The 16,689-nt window shown below is 37.7% G+C and overlaps 2 protein-coding genes across 2 annotated transcripts in view; both read left to right on the top strand.

Moving 5' to 3' along the window:
• Positions 1–3,926: 3,926 nt before the first annotated feature.
• LOC109111144 (60S ribosomal protein L15) lies at positions 3,927–8,898 on the top strand. The gene is made up of 4 exons (XM_042745033.1): positions 3,927–4,006; positions 4,846–5,027; positions 6,115–6,251; positions 8,539–8,898. Exons 2-4 carry the CDS (start codon positions 4,856–4,858, stop codon positions 8,842–8,844), a joined length of 615 nt encoding a protein of 204 aa, XP_042600967.1. The 5' UTR covers positions 3,927–4,006; positions 4,846–4,855; the 3' UTR covers positions 8,845–8,898.
• Positions 8,899–13,029: 4,131 nt separating this feature from the next.
• nr1d2b (nuclear receptor subfamily 1, group D, member 2b) overlaps positions 13,030–16,689 on the top strand; it is a 13,250-nt gene continuing 9,590 nt past the window's right edge. The window contains exons 1-3 of the mRNA XM_042745014.1: positions 13,030–13,382; positions 14,556–14,774; positions 16,377–16,465. Of these exons, the coding sequence (XP_042600948.1) occupies positions 13,364–13,382; positions 14,556–14,774; positions 16,377–16,465 (327 nt within the window). The 5' untranslated portion in view covers positions 13,030–13,363. The remainder of the gene's footprint in view (positions 13,383–14,555; positions 14,775–16,376; positions 16,466–16,689) is intronic.

The following is a 16,689-nucleotide window of genomic DNA, read 5'->3' as shown; positions in this document are numbered from 1 at the left end:
TTTATTTGGTTAAATCAGCCATTACATTGTGAGCAAACACAGTCTGTCTTTGTTTAAATATCTTTCGTATAAATTATAACGCTACTAAGACCAGGATTTCACAAACATCCATTGATAACTGCTGGAGTTTTCCTCTACTTACTGTGTTTCCTGTGTTTAGAGTTCAGGCGCTTAAAGCAACAGCCTACAAGCCCTCATCTCACTGACTACACGATTATAGATTTGGGTTTCTAACGCTTTGAGAAGAAATGGAAAGAACAGCTGATCTACGATTTTAGATCGTTTTGGAAATGATGCTGGAAGACATCATCATCATGCACACACTATAACATACAGTAACAGTGTTGCCGTATTTTTATTAACTGCCATCTTAATGCACTTCTTGACTGAAGGACAGAAGAAGCACTTAAATGGTCCATTTTCTCTCGACTGTACCATTATATCATTTTGTATAAATGTAACTACTGATTCTCATGTCCAGGTCATATTCCATCGCAAAATAAATGATTTTATAAAACATATATTAGATTTGCATAAATGAAGCCTAAAATGGAAAAAGACATAGATGTCTATAACATTTCAATTGTAAAATACAGTATTTTTATTGAATTGATGAGAACCATGGTAGTTATAAAAAACAAACTGTGCTAATGAGAATTAAATCTTTTGCTTTTAGAGTTTCATGGTCTAAAAAAAAAAATCCCAACTGTCCAAAAACAGGTGAAAAATTCTTATTAATTTTGGTGATTTGTCTGATTAGTCATTCACTGCAGCCTGATGACAAAAAGAAAGAAAGTCATTCTCAGCTTCTGTGATTAGTGAGCCGTTGTGCATCATGGCCTGGTTTCACAGACAGGGCTTAGCTTAAGCCAGGACTAGGCCATAGTTCAATTAGGATTTTAAAGTCATTTTTATAAACATGGCATTAAAAAAAACATTACTGGTGTGCATCTTGAGACAAAACAAGGGCACTGACACATTTCAAGATCAATCAGTGCAAGTTTCTTTCAGCTGAAACATCTCAGACTTACATTTTAGTCGGGGACTAGGCTTAAGCCTTGTCTGTGAAACCGGGGGCATATGTTTAACCGTTTTCCCATCACTGAGCACAAATACAACCGAAGAAATGATTAGTGCATTTATTTCTGAGTGTAAATGGATGTAGTCCTGGCGAAGCTCTTCTGAAGTGCATTTGTAAATGTTTTTAATTAAGTCTCTTATGCCCATAAGGCTGTATTTATTTGATCAAAAATACAGTAAAACAGCAATATTATGAAACATTACAATCTGAAGTAACTTTTCTATTTTAATACATCTCGCATGATCTTTCAAAAATCATTCTAATATGCTAATTTGCTGCTTATTCTTATTAATTAATTCTTATTTATTAATTCTATTAATTTTAAAAACTTCTTTTTAGTTTTTTTGGCTGCTTAAGTATTCTTTGATGAATAGAAAGTTCAAAAGAACAGCTTTTTTGAAACAAAATCTTCCATAACCTTCTTTTGATCAATTTAATGCATGTTTGCTGAATAAAAACAATTTCTTTTCAGTTATTTTCAAATTTCAGCATCATTAGTCCTGTCTAGTGTCACATGATCCTTGGGAAATCATTCTAATATGCTGATTTGTTGTTCAAGAAACATTTATTATTATTTTTATTAATATTTAAATCAGTTGAGTACTTTTTCTCAGGATTCTTTGATGACTAGAAAAATCCAAAGACTAGCATTTATCTGAAATAAAAAGCTTTTGTTACTTTATACACTAAAGCATTCAAAAGCTTGGAGTCAGTATCATTTTAGTGTTTGGATAAATCCAGCCCTCGAGTGTCACAGAGGCGTAACTGCTCCCTCGTACATGTCCTCCTGAGTGTCTTTTGTCTCTGCACCTGACACCAGACAGACATGATTTTTATGAAGCACATGCCAGGATCATTTATAATATATGACAGTCTGACTCTGACTCTGCAACCCATGCATATGTTGAAATAATATTGATTTAATTGAAAAAAACATTGCAGATGTTCAGGTCCAAGACTTTTACACACCATTGTGTATTTAAAATTAAATTAAATATTACGCAGCTGAATAATCTGCATGTAATGCTTAGTTTGGTGTTTGTTACTGTATGTGATGACTGTTAAAGAAAAAATATTAATCAGCTGACCAGACATGCATTCATTCGTGACTGTCACTAGTATATAACTCGACTTACGCCGACTGTCAGGCAATAAAACACCAGGACCCGTATTCACAAAACATCTGTAGGCTAAAAGTAGCTCATAACTCACAGATTTAGGAGAAAATAATGGGCGTCAAAAGTGTTTCACAAAGCGTTTTGGCTCTAAAACTAGCTCCTAAATCTGTTAGAGTTTGGAGTAGTGAAGAGGACTTCTAAGTCACTAAGACCAAGCCACAAACTATCCTATCGCATGAATGAGGCCAAGTACAGGGATATCCTGGACGAAAACCTTCTCCAGAGTGCTCAGGACCTCAGACTGGGCCGAAGGTTCACCTTCCAACAAGACAATGACCCTAAGCACACAGCTAAAATAATGATGGAGTGGCTTCACAACAACTCTGTGACTGTTCTTGAATGGCCCAGCCAGAGCCCTGACTTAAACCCAATTGAGCATCTCTGGAGAGACCTGAAAATGGCTGTCCACCAACGTTTACCATCCAACCTTACAGAACTGAAGAGGATCTGCAAGGAGGAATGGCAGAGGATCCCCAAATCCAGGTGTGAAAAACTTGTTGCATCTTTCCCAAAAAGACTCATGGCTGTATTAGATCAAAAGGGTGCTTCAACTAAATACTGAGCAAAGGGTCTGAATACTTAGGACCATGTGATATTTCAGTTTTTCTTTTTTAATAAATGTGCAAAAATGTCAACAATTCTATTCTGATCTGTGAAAAAAAATATTATATATACTTATTTATTTATAAATAGCTAATAGGATCAAATTAATTTATCCATATATTTTCAGTCATAACTTATGATTTGATAAATAGCTAATAGGATCAAATTAATTTATCCATATATTTTCAGTCATAACTTATGATTTGTGTGTGCATCAGTGTACATCAGTGCATTTGTGCACAGGACAAAATGTTGAGCATTGTTTCAACGCACTAGCGATTGATCTTCTTCTACATTCTGATCTTTACACTTTTTTCTGATTTATCGTGGCCATAAAGAGTCGCTATTCTTCTGTGAAGTGTCAAAGTTCTGCCGGCGTTAATTTATGTCATTTTGTTTTTGTAAATATTTTTCTAAGCTTCTGTAATACAATTTAATTTTGTAATTACATTGAATTTTAAGCTTCTTATAATGCCTTTATATGCATATAATGATTTGATTTATACATACATATATACATATATATACACACATGCATATATTTCTGTAGAATGCCATTCAACAAATTTTCAATGGGATTTCAGTCCTCCAACCAGTGTGTGATCAGTTTTGCTGTGCTTTGGGTCATTCATTGTCATGTTGGAAGGTAAACCTTCTTCCCGTTGTCCAACTTTTGGAGCTATAGGCATTGTAAAATTAAGGGTCACTACGAAAAAAAAACCCTGATTTCGGCCCGAAGGACAGCGTCACCAGAATTCACAAATCATGGAGAATTATATCCGGCATTATTTGCATGTCTATGACAGCGCACTGCGTATTTATTGCCAAAAGAAATCTGAATATCACACCACAAACTATCTTTACTAAACCGCGTGAATGAGAATATAAGACTTAGTGTCATCACTGTGTGCTTCTTCTTCTTCTGAGTCTGATAAGAGAAGGGCAAAAGCATATTATTTAGTCTGGGGTTTAAGAAGAAATATGTCGAAACGCAGTGTATGTAGTTGGTTAAATGCATTTCGTAGCTACAGACTACGTTTCCCAGAAATCTTCCACAACCGGAACCGGAAACACGATGGAAGGAAAGGCCTCATAAAGCATTATGGGTAATTTTTCTCTCCCTTTCCGGTTAGTACGCCATCAAGTAAGCGAGACTTTGGCATTTGTTCTGAATGTAGAATCCGTCAAAAATCCTAACACATGTAATGTCATCCGGATCACACGATTAGTGTGTGTTGAGCGGAATATCTGAGCATTACCCTCCGACCGGTATTTTCCGGCGAAATGATGTTACACGGTTAATTTAAAGCGGGATCGTGAAGCGTAGGGTCGCAGATGTCACGCCGGAGACTGAGCCGTTTCTGTCAGAACTGAGTTACATTTGTTAAACTTACATGACACGTCCCTCTAAAGCAGCTGTTCCGCGTCTGAAGTCTGAGATATCAAATAATATAATAAACAGAATTTATACACGCTTGTTTATTAGCAGTCGGGTCTGTGACCTGCCGGGGTTTGTTGATAAAAAGCTGCACGGACATCAAGATTCAAGCTAAAATGTATCTGACCGGTTAAGATGAAGTGCAGAATTTCATTAATTCATTCATTAATGAATTAAAAACAGTCTCGCGATTTGTAGTATTAAAAACGTATAAGTTCCATGTAGTCTTAAAACTGAATTATGGTCATAAATTACAATAACCGTATCATTCTACATCCCTACGACTTTATTTTTTATTCTATTCAATTCTTTTTTGTGTATGTGTGGTTTATTTATATGTATACGTGTGTATTTTATTCACATCTTAGTTTATTGTCTGTGTGTGGTTGTCTCTGTACTGGAAGCTTGTGAACATACTTTATAATGAAGCTCACTCTTTCTGATAAATCTGCACACATGCAATTTAAAAAAACAGCGTATACTAGTTTTAGATGCACACTTTCTCACATGTGGTGCCTGACTGATATATTCATGTGGTGCTGCAGGTGAGGCATCATGGGAGCGTACAAGTACATGCAGGAGCTCTGGAGGAAGAAGCAGTCGGACGTGATGAGGTTTCTGCTGCGTGTGCGGTGCTGGCAGTACCGTCAGCTGTCGGCCCTTCACCGGGCCCCGAGGCCCACCAGACCCGATAAAGCCCGCAGGCTGGGATACAAGGCCAAGCAGGGTGAGTGACGAGATGCTGCGCATTATTTTTTATGATGCACTAGCTATGTTTCCATCCTAAGATTCAGATTAAACTTGTGCACAGAACTGGAATATCGCGTGAAACATTTGCACTGTTTCCATCCGAGAACAGTCATCACTTCCTGATAAACTGGCACTAAATATCACCAAGAAGACTAGAAGAAGCCACTTAGTATAATCATTTTCATATATGATGAATTACAGACGAAACACAGTAAGGCAGTCATTGCTTTTGGATGAGCTTGAGAAAGCCAGCTTACTGAAGTGCTTTTTAAACAACTTCTTATTCTTCTTCTGAGACTAACATTTCCGACTGCTATTCCTACTTGAGCTACAACTCTACAAACTTCAAACTCAGCACAGCTCTTCAGACCGATCTGATTCTGAATGCTATATCATTTCAGACTGATTCGACTTGAGGTTTTCTTAAAAATGAAGATTAAAAATCATAAAAATCCCATAGACTTACATCGACGGATTGTTCAGATGAGCCAAACACCTAATATTTCTTTCTATCTATCTATCTATCTATCTATCTATCTATCTATCAGACTGTATTGCCTTGACTGTAAACTTTCTGGTCCAGCTTTCTCAAGCCCACTTAAAGCTTTTCTTGACCAGTTTTTTTAAATCTAGATTTTTTTGTGTAAAGTGGAATTTATTCAATACATTGTATCCAATTTTCAATATCACATATCATATACTATATCCTATTCATAATTTATAATCAACCTGCAACTTCCAACCAACATCCAACTTTATTTTTTTATGCAAAAATCAAAAATGTGCATCAAAATAGTTGAATGGGAACATAGCTTATGTCACACAAAGCACTCGGATGTTTTATTTGGAGATTAAGGTCCATATGAATTAACTATGATTTAGCTGATACTCAGTTGACCCCTCTCTCTCTCTCTCTCTCTCTCTCTCTCTCTCTCTCTCTCTCTCTCTCTCTCTCTCTCTCTCTCTCTCTCTCTCTCTCTCTCTCTCTCTCTCTCTCTCTCTGTGTAGTTCATGGCTCATGTTCTCTTGAGTCTGTGTATCTAAACTGTTTTTTCTGCAAACAGGGTACGTCATCTACCGCATACGTGTTCGCCGTGGAGGCCGCAAGCGCCCCGTGCCTAAAGGTGCCACCTACGGCAAACCCGTGCACCACGGCGTCAACCAGATCAAGTTTGCACGCAGCCTGCAGTCAGTAGCTGAGGTACGTGAGCAGCATCTCGGCCTGAGAGGGTATCTGCAGCCAGACACTGACGCTTCAACTCAAACAGATCTGTTAAAACCCACAATGCTGCACATACTTTTATGTCAGTTTTAATATGCACAATGGTCACTTTTAAGAAGCATAAGCACACATTTACCATCATGGGTTTACAGGGATTTATGGATTTTACGACCTGTACATGTCAATAATGGACACATCTAGACTGGAACAGGTTTTTTACTGTATAATCACCAAAAGGTTTATTGACAAGACAAGCTCTGAACCACGTTCAAACATATTTGTCCATTGAGACGGGATTACTGCATCCACTCAGTGTAAAGTACAGGTACTTCAGAGATCCCTGCTATCAAATAACTGTGTATACACACCACATCAGCAGCCTTGCTTCTAGAACTGTTTTTACCATTTATTATAGATACAGATATAGATACAGTGAAGAAAGCAGTCGAATTCACAGCAGAATCAATAACATCTCTGTGAAATATTGTGAGAAGCATTCACATTCGGTGCAGAATTCTGTTAAAGCTACAGATATCAGAACAAACGCCACTAGCAAGGAACAACTTGTGCCAGAAATGGTCTAATGTTTTCGAGTGTTTTTAAATGCTTCACACAACTTTTCCCAGCACTTCAAAGCTTTAAGTATTACTGAGTTTAAAAGTTATTTTTAATGTGACGATATTTGTTCATCCTTCATAGGTTACCCCATTTATAAAGCTAAAAGTTTCATAATGTAGGAAAGCAAACAATTATTTAAAAATAAAAAAATATATATATTAAGTACTTATAGGCCATTTCCACTCCCTAATATATATATTTTTGTATGCATTAAATTATATTTAAACATTATGAATGACAGTAATAAAAGTACATTTTATCAGATGTAATATATTTATTAAATCTGTAAGACGTCTGCTAAAGATCTGGGAATCATCTGCTGTGTACTCTGATAAACGTCTCAGAAGCAGTTTTACATGCTTTCTACTAAATGTCTATTTGACATCTTAGAGACGTACTGCAGATAAACAAGCACTCTTAAAAGTACATCTTGCATCTGTAAATGCAGACATCAAATAGACGTCTCCGAGATGTACATGTGTGATTGGGGAGAGAGCTTTACTGTCAGGTGCTGGTGCCACCTTCTGTAGAACTTAATGGCACTAGTGCTGGTGTCGTCAAATGTTAGTCTGAGACCTACAGTGGTTCTCGAAGTCAGTGAATGGGTTTTGTCTGTGGTATACTTTCATTGCAAAACAATAAGAAATGCTGCAAATGTCACCGAAAATTTTGAGAAAAGCCGCAGCAAAATCAGTCATTTTAGGCCGCAAAAATCAGAAAAAAAGTTCTGTGAAATCCTGGAGGGACTGTCTTTTGGCTCTGTGTGCTAACTGCACTTTTCTGATTGATGGAGATTTCTTTGCAGAATCATGGTTACAGTTTAACATTGAGGTTATGTATTTAAAAAAAAAAAAAGTTAGTGATGTGATCTGTCGGCTTTAACCAAAGCACATACCATCAATTAACCTCGTTCATTCAGGAACTAAACACCGCTGTGTTGCTCAGAAACGCACAACAGTTCTGCTCTGGATTTTTAGGTAATAGCTATTTTCGTTGGCAAAATTGTTTAAAAATATAGCACAATATAAACTTCTCATTTATATATTGTAAAATCACATTTGCACTCGTGTGAGTATGGCTTATATCATATCATATGAGACAAAAACCTCATACAGAGAGTGTTTTTGCCCCAATAGCTTGAATTTTAGGGTATAAGTGCATGTATGGAGTTGTTGCCCTGCATCATATTTGTCAGCTGTATGAAATGTAAGATGATGTACAGGTTTGGGGGCGGGGCCAGTGCGTTAACTGCATTAAAACATTTAAATTATTTTTTCTGAACTAGTTAACTCAACTCGTCAATCTGACAGCTCTAAAATTAAATTAGGGTCCCTCAGCACTGGCTTTCTCCCATGCTGCCTCTCCATCCTAAACGCATATGTCCTCAAGACTCTGTTCTGGTGTATTCAGATGTCGTCATGTCTTACATAGTTTTATTTTGACCATTCCTCATGGCTTCAGTATGCACAATTAGATGTCTAGGGTCAGTTTCTCACCTCTTCCTAATTATTATCTCATGCATATTCATAAATGGAAGCAACCGCATAAAATTGCGTACGCATTTGTTCATGTTTCGTATTCTTAATTTGGCTGTCCATTGCGGCTCATGTTCTGGTGTGGTTGTAATCTGTGCTCCTGGTGTTTTCAGGAGCGTGCGGGCCGTCACTGTGGAGGTCTGCGGGTGCTCAGCTCATACTGGGTGGGTGAAGACTCCACATACAAGTTCTTCGAAGTGGTCCTCATCGACACCTTCCACAAAGCCATCAGACGCAACCCCGACACACAATGGATCACCAAGGCTGTGCACAAGCACAGGGAGATGCGTGGGCTCACGTCTGCCGGCAAGAAGAGCCGTGGTTTGGGCAAGGGCCACAAGTTCCACCTCACCATCGGCGGTTCTCGGCGCGCGGCCTGGAAGAGACGCAACACCCTGCAGCTGCACCGTTACCGCTAAACAACGCCTGCTACAACTGTACATTTGCCCAAATAAAGTACCTTTGTATGCTCACATGGTGTGTCTTTATTGCGAGCTTGTAGATGAGCAGGAAGTCTGTTACAAAAGGCAGGTATTTATTCACTGGCTGAGATGAGCAGCATATGTGTTATGATAAACAATGTCCCTTGTTTTCTTTGAGCTTTGAGGTTCAGATGTTTAGACTGCATATATACTTTATGCTTCATGGGACAGTTTGAGTGTTAGGTGATGTGTGCTCCACTCATTCCTGGGGTTGAAGATGAACTGGGAGATCTTGGCAATTTTGCCAGTATTTGCCTTTAAAAATGTCATTTCACCAAGCAGGTATATGCAGCATGAGACTGACATTCATAACAATGGCCATTTTTTATTTATGCATTTAAACATTTCTATAACTTGGTTAATATACTGTAGCTCAATATTTGGAATGCAGCACAGCCAATCAAATTCCACCAGAGTTCTATAAAAATAACTATAACAATTAGGTTTTCAATGATTTTTGTAACGGCTACATAAAAAGAAAAGGTTCCATCCATGCTGTTTTATTGGGCCATTTGAGTCCCCATAAATGAGAAATGACATCCACACCACACACGAGGAAAACAGCCCATGTTCTTAAAGCTTATAAGATTCAACTCGACTCTTATTTAGCTTAAACATTTCTAACTAGGAGTCTTAGCTTAAGAGTGATTCAGGACCAATCTGAGAGAAGAAAAGGCAAATACTTTCATCTTAGTGAGGAGGCGGGGCTGACCCAGTCTTTGGAAGACTGATTGGTTGTCCAAGAAGAAGAAAAGTGCAGTTAAATAGGGTCCATTTTTTTTCCTTATTTACCCCAATCACCCCAATGTGTGTGTCATTAGGGAAAAATAGGCCCTGTTTAAAGTAACTATGTATAACATATATATATATATATATATATATAATTTATATTAAATGTAAATATATTACATATATAAACAACATATTTTCTTAAATATATGCATGGATGTGTGCATATTTATATATACACAATAAATATACACAGTACACACATGTATTATGTACACAAAATTGTTTATTTTGGATGTGATTAATCTATCTTTTTATGAAACGTTTGTATGATCTATCTTTGATTCTTTGATTGAATATATATATATATATAGGTGATGGTCATATAATTAGAATATCATCAAAAAGTTGATTTATTTCACTAATCCCATTCAAAAAGTGAAACTTGTATATTATATTTATTCATTACACACATACTGATATATTTCAAATGTTTATTTCTTTTAATTTTGATGTTTATAACTGACAACTAAGGAAAATCCCAAATTCAGTATCTCAGAAAATTAGAATATCGTGAAAAGGTTCAATATTGAAGACACCAGGTGCCACACTGTAATCAGTTAATTAACTCAATACCTGCAAATGCCTTTAAATGGTCTCTCAGTCTAGTTCTGTAGGCTACACAATCATGGGGAAGACTGTTGACTTGACAGTTGTCCAAAAGATGACCATTGACACCTTGCACAAGGAGGGCAAGACACAAAAGGTCATTGCAAAAGAGGCTGGCTGTTCACAGAGCTCTGTGTCCAAGCACATTAATAGAGAGGCGAAGGGAAGGAAAAGATGTGCTAGAAAAAAGTGTACAAGTAATAGAGATAGACGCACCCTGGAGAGGATTGTGAAACAAAACCCATTCAAAAATGTGGGGGAGATTCACAAAGAGTGGACTGCAGCTGGAGTCAGTGCTTCAAGAACCGCTACACACAGACGTATGTAAGACATGGGTTTCAGCTGTCGTATTCCTTGTGTCAAGCCACTCTTGGACAACAGACAGCGTCAGAAGCGTCTCACTTCAAAAAGGACTGGACTGCTGCTGAGTGGTCCAAAGTTATGTGCTCTGATGAAAGTAAATTTTTCATTTCCTTTGGAAATCAGGGTCCCAGAGTCTGGAGGAAGAGAGGAGAGGCACACAATCCATGCTGCTTGAGGTCCAGTGTAAAGTTTCCACAGTCAGTGATGGTTTGGGGTGCCATGTCATCTGCTGGTGTTGGTCCACTGTGTTTTCCTGAGGTCCAAGGTCAACACAGCCGTATACCAGGAAGTTTTAGAGCACTTTATGCTTCCTGCTGCTGACCAACTTTATGGAGATGCAGATTTCATTTTCCAACAGGACTTGGCACCTGCACACAGTGCCAAAGCTACCAGTACCTGGTTTAAGGACCATGGTATCCCTGTTCTTAATTGGCCAGCAAACTCGCCTGACCTTAACCCCATAGAAAATCTATGGGGTATTGTGAAGAGGAAGATGCGATATGCCAGACCCAAGAATGCAGAAGAGCTGAAGGCCACTATCAGAGCAACCTGGGCTCTCATAACACCTGAGCAGTGCCACAGACTGATCAACTCCATGCCACGCCGCATTGCTGCAGTAATTCAGGCAAAAGGAGCCCAAACTAAGTATTGAGTGCTGTACATGCTCATACTTTTCAGTTGGCCAAGATTTCTAAAATCCTTTCTTTGTATTGGTCTTAAGTAATATTCTAATTTTCTGAGATACTGAATTTGGGATTTTCCTTAGTTGTCAGTTATAATCATCAAAATTAAAAGAAATAAACATTTGAAATATATCAGTCTGTGTGTAATGAATGAATATAATATATAAGTTTCACTTTTTGAATGGAATTAGTGAAATCAACTTTTTGATGATATTCTAATTATATGACCAGCACCTGTACACTGAAGGAGTGGATTTCGATCTACCATGACCTTCATAATAAAATCAATTATATTATCTCTTGTGTGATTATTAATCAGTATTTAACCTCATAGATTGTAGTTGATTGAATAAAGTTCACATATTAGTAATAAACTCTAAATGTATGTATACTGCTGTTGGAATGTGTCTGTGTCCTGAGTGTTGAAGCTGACTTCTGCAAACTATTTTCTTCAGTTAATATTTCTTCAGTTGATTGCATCTCTGACTCCTGGTCTTCATTCAACACCTGGTCCTTGGGTTTTAACTGTAAATTCCCCTACACTGTGCAGTCTCTCAGTCAGCTAGAGATATAATGTTATGAATTATATGACCATAGTACAAACATATCAAGGTCACATACACCCCAAAATGTAAGAGAGAGAAATAAATACAAAGCCTGTTTAAAATCTATTACCAATGGTTACCATGTGACATTATTTCAACAACAAATACACAACTCGTTTTATCCATTTTAGTTTTTATAATAGAAATAATTTTAGTTACTGTGCCCCTAGGTTTCTCTATTCTTTTTCTTTTCTATCTACTTGTCTTTGTGTGTGTGTGTGTGTGTGTGTGTGTGTGTGTGTGTGTGTGTGTGTGTGTGTATACACCCACACACACACACCCTGGAGCACAAAACCAGTCATAAGTAGCAGTGGTATATTTGTAGCAATAGCCAAAAATACATTGTATGGGTCAAAATGATAAAAAAAAATTATGCCAAAAATCATTAGGATATTAAGTAAAGATCATGTTCCATGAAGATGTTTAGTAAATTTCCTACAGTAAATATATCTAAACTTAACTTTTGATTAGTAATATGCATTGATAAGAATTAATTTGGACAACTTTAAAGGTGATTTTCTCAATATTTTGATTTTTTTGGCACCCTCAGATTCCAGATTTATTATATATTGTCCGATCCTAACAAACCATACATTAATGGAAAGCTCATTTATTCAGGTGATGCATAAATCTCAATTTTAAAAAATTCACCCTTATGACTGGTTATGTGGTCCAGGTTCACATATAAGAAATAAAAAATTCAAACCTTGCTATGTGTACATTAGGCTAACCGAAACATGCATAAAGTGTCTGCTAAATGACTACAGTAAATGTAAAATATATCATACTGCATTACATGTATATTCAGTATTGATGATTTTTATATATTTTTAAAGGCTACCACAAGATTTATGCCACTTCGTGCCTCATTAGAAGCGTAAATCTCTCTGACTTGGGGTGCACTGCAAACACTACATTTCTAGGCTACTTACCATGGAAAGTGTTTGGGGTCACACACAGGGGGGTGAAAGTGTGTCAGTGGGTTACACCGACACTAATGCAGCTGGGGGCGGGGCGGGTGACGTCATCTGCAGACGAGCACGCCCACTCTCTGCGTTAAACCCGCCTTCATTCACGTCTCTGAGCCACCACACAGTCTTTAAATCAGAGTCTGATTTAGCCTCTTTGGCCGGTGCTGTTTTTATTATAGAGTTTGGATGAGTCTAAATATTTAACTATGTATTTATTACTACTTTTATAAGACACCTGAGGGTTTGTTTTGCCTCTTCTTTTTGTTTCAAGCAACACGGCGTTGACTGGTTGAGATGATCTGGTAGGTTTAGTTGGAAATGTTGCTCAGGTAGTGTCTGGTTATACTCGGATCACACAGCGACTAGACAGTTGCTGTAAACGGAGTAAAAACGGCACAAACACACAGGTGACTGCGGCTCTAAGCTGTCGGAGGACATGGATCTCACAAAGGCTGGTAAGATCAGTCTGCTTCACATTTATCTTTGAATATGAGCGTATTAGTGGTGATATCGTCAGTACTCTTATTTTAATAAATGACACCGAACCGTACCTGCACCACGTGATGCTGTGAATGTTTACTGCGCCTCAAGGTGTGTTTTGGGCTTTTATGACTTTATTTGCAGCATGAAAACTCTAAGTAGGTTAACAGCGCCAGGCGTGTGTTGTTATGCCATCTCGACTCACATGGACCGCTCAGCCTAGCCATGTGCGTCTGTGTTTACGCGTCCTGTGCGTCTGCTCTGATTGGTCGAGAGAAGTCGTGACGTGCGTGTTGCATAATTTGCATGGCGTTGTGGACGCGTCTGCAGCTGCTGATACACGTGAGGCGGCCAAGTCTGACCCACTTTTTGGCTTTTACGCTCCCAACAAGACATGCCTCGTACACGTGTGGGCGGGGCTTAGGACACGTCAATCAACAGCTCAGCGACAAGACGTTCCTCCATTCATTCATTTTTTTTTTTGTGTAAAAATAATGTCATTTAAAAATCGAATATTTGGACTGATTTGAAAAAAAGATTTACTTTCACTAGGATTTTTATTTTTATGTATTGTTATTATTTTTAAATGTTTTCTTTTAAGAAGTTGCTTTTATTATTAAAGGACCAACATAATTTCGGCATGAAATTTAATTATAAATATATGGCGTATTAATGTTTGGAAAAAAGCTGTTTGTTAGTTCTCAGTATTACATTAGAGTCATATTGTCTGTCGGTAAAGCCTACACCCTGAAAGAGGTATTATGTAATGGTGCTGTGTTATCTAACCATTGAGAGCAGGGCAGCAGAAATCAGGTCAACTCACAGTACAGACAGAGCACATACTGCCCGGTCCACTTTCTGACAATAAGACCAGCTGCTGCTTACAATAAGATATGAGGGAAAAGAAAACGTTTGTAATTTCATCAGTAAATATCCACCTGTATGGACTGCATTTACTGTTTATATATTTGTTTTCTATTATTAATGATACAGACAATTGTCAGCAGATGCATGAAAAAGCTGGAATCAACCTCTAGGTCATGTCTCATTCTCATATGCTTTAGAATTTATATCCGCATATTAGGAGCCACGTGATTTGGAAAAGGAGATTTGGAAATGAATTTGTTGCTCCTCTGTGTGTCATCCAGCAGGTGGAGTAATAGCTTACATTAGCTCCGCGAGCTCGGCCTCCAGTCCCGAGTCGTGCCACAGCGACTCCTCCAACAGCAGCTATCAGTCCTGCTCTCCGCCCCACGCGGGGCAGGGCCAACAGGGAGAGGCTCTCGCGGTGGCCCCTCAGTCCCGCCCACCGCGGCGCAGCGGAGGAAAGACACGGTCGCCCTCCACAGCCAAAAGTGGCATTACAAGTGAGAGACAAAATAAAGAAATCTGTGGAGTGTTTTCATACTGCAGCTGATCATCTACAAATATAACATATTTTATGGAACTATGTGAATATACTCTTTTTCACATACATGCATAGGCGGAGTTTAGGGGGGGCTATTTATATAATTTTATAATTTATATTTTCTCATTTTATTTGTATTATCTTGTTATTTTAGTGGATAGAATAAGTAGCCTACGTTTTGGGCTAAATTAATTTCTATGACATTTAAGCCCCATCCTCATCATGATTCTTAACTTGTTGCGTTAGGCTTCATGAGAGGACTCTCTTTTCATTATTTTACCGCTTTAGCAAGTTAACTGAATAACGGAAATTCTTTGTATATTTTAATAAACCCGCAAATAAAAATGTGGTGGTCTGAGTCACTGCTGGCTGAATAGGACAGTCGATTTTCACATGAAGCGTAGGCTATTTTTTCCACTTCTCCCAAAACAGCTTATACTTCTATTAAAATGGTTTAGTTTTGTATGTAATGGCAAAGTTATTATATAAGTTTTTGTTTTTTAAAGTAATGACCAAGCGGCCAGTGGCGAGTGAGCCTATGTTTGATCAATTTAGCCTTCTAAAATCATCACGACTTGCCTAAAATAAAATCTATAGATATAAAACAGTTAAAGCATATAACAATGTTTAAACATTTAACCTAGATAAATGTGCGCTATATCCAATACCATTCCAATAAATTGCAATCTAAATCACTCTATACAACACAATTATTCCCCAATAAAAACCATCCCAAACATTAGACACCAAACACACAGACATTATAAATCATGAAGTAAGACTCAAGTAATAAACCATTAGTAACTGTAAAGGGTCTACTTTTTTGTGTGCACTCACAATATCAACAAAATGATGTGCTTTTATAAAGTAAAGAAAACAAACATGATGCGCTTTCTGCCGTCTCGTCTTTAACCGGAGAGCTTCACAAAAATGAACCGAAACTCAGCGAATACATGCCTCACAGACAAGATAAATATATCTATAGAAAGCTTTAAATTACTACTCAATGAAATAAAACAAATCAACTGGAATCAATTTGACTGAAAATTTGTCAGAAGAGATGAAAGAAAAATAGTGGTCAACTATGCAATTCAGAAAAAGAGGCGGCTTTTCTGCATTAGGTTTTAATGGAGAATATGTGCTACATAAATACATGAAATGTAGAACCTATAAAAAAGGGCTCGTGGCTCGTCTGCCAGTGGGTGCCCCCCCACGCATAAAAGTGAAACTCCGCCTATGCACACATGTTGTCATAATGTGAATTAGTATATAATTAGTATGTCATATAATTAGTATCAGTATAAATACTATACCATTCAAAAGCTTGGAGTCAGTATATATATTTATTAGATTGGTCAGAATAATAAAAAATAATGTGATGGTGTGGATAGTAATGAACTGAAATTATTGTTAACACTGCATGATATTTGTCCTTGTGTGCTTGATCATGTAGTAATGGTTTTCTAGCTGTTTGAGGAAACAGAAGGCAGCTGAGGAGAAAGGCAAGCTGAGCGCAGAGCATTCCTCATTCATCTGACCCTCTGTATGTCTGCTCCCGCAGAGATTAACGGGCTGGTGCTGCTATGTAAAGTGTGTGGAGATGTGGCGTCAGGATTTCACTATGGCGTTCACGCCTGTGAGGGATGCAAGGTGAGAACATGTGAAGTGTTAGTGTGAGCCGTCAGCCACATTTCAGTGTTTAATGATAAGAATTAGAGGTTTCATTTTGTTATTTCTGAGGTACAGAGAAGTAAGTCTGAAAGTTTGCATATTTCACTCTCATGTATGCTCTGGTTTTCTTTACTTCTCAGTGTAGGTAGTATTGCACTTTTACAGTGTCTGTTTCTGTGTTACACTGTCACTGGTGTCACTGT

Source organism: Cyprinus carpio, chromosome B19 (assembly GCF_018340385.1).
Source record: "Cyprinus carpio isolate SPL01 chromosome B19, ASM1834038v1, whole genome shotgun sequence".
NCBI lineage: Eukaryota > Metazoa > Chordata > Actinopteri > Cypriniformes > Cyprinidae > Cyprinus > Cyprinus carpio.
Note: the sequence above shows the minus strand (reverse complement) of the source record. Positions and strands in the feature narration are given on the sequence as shown.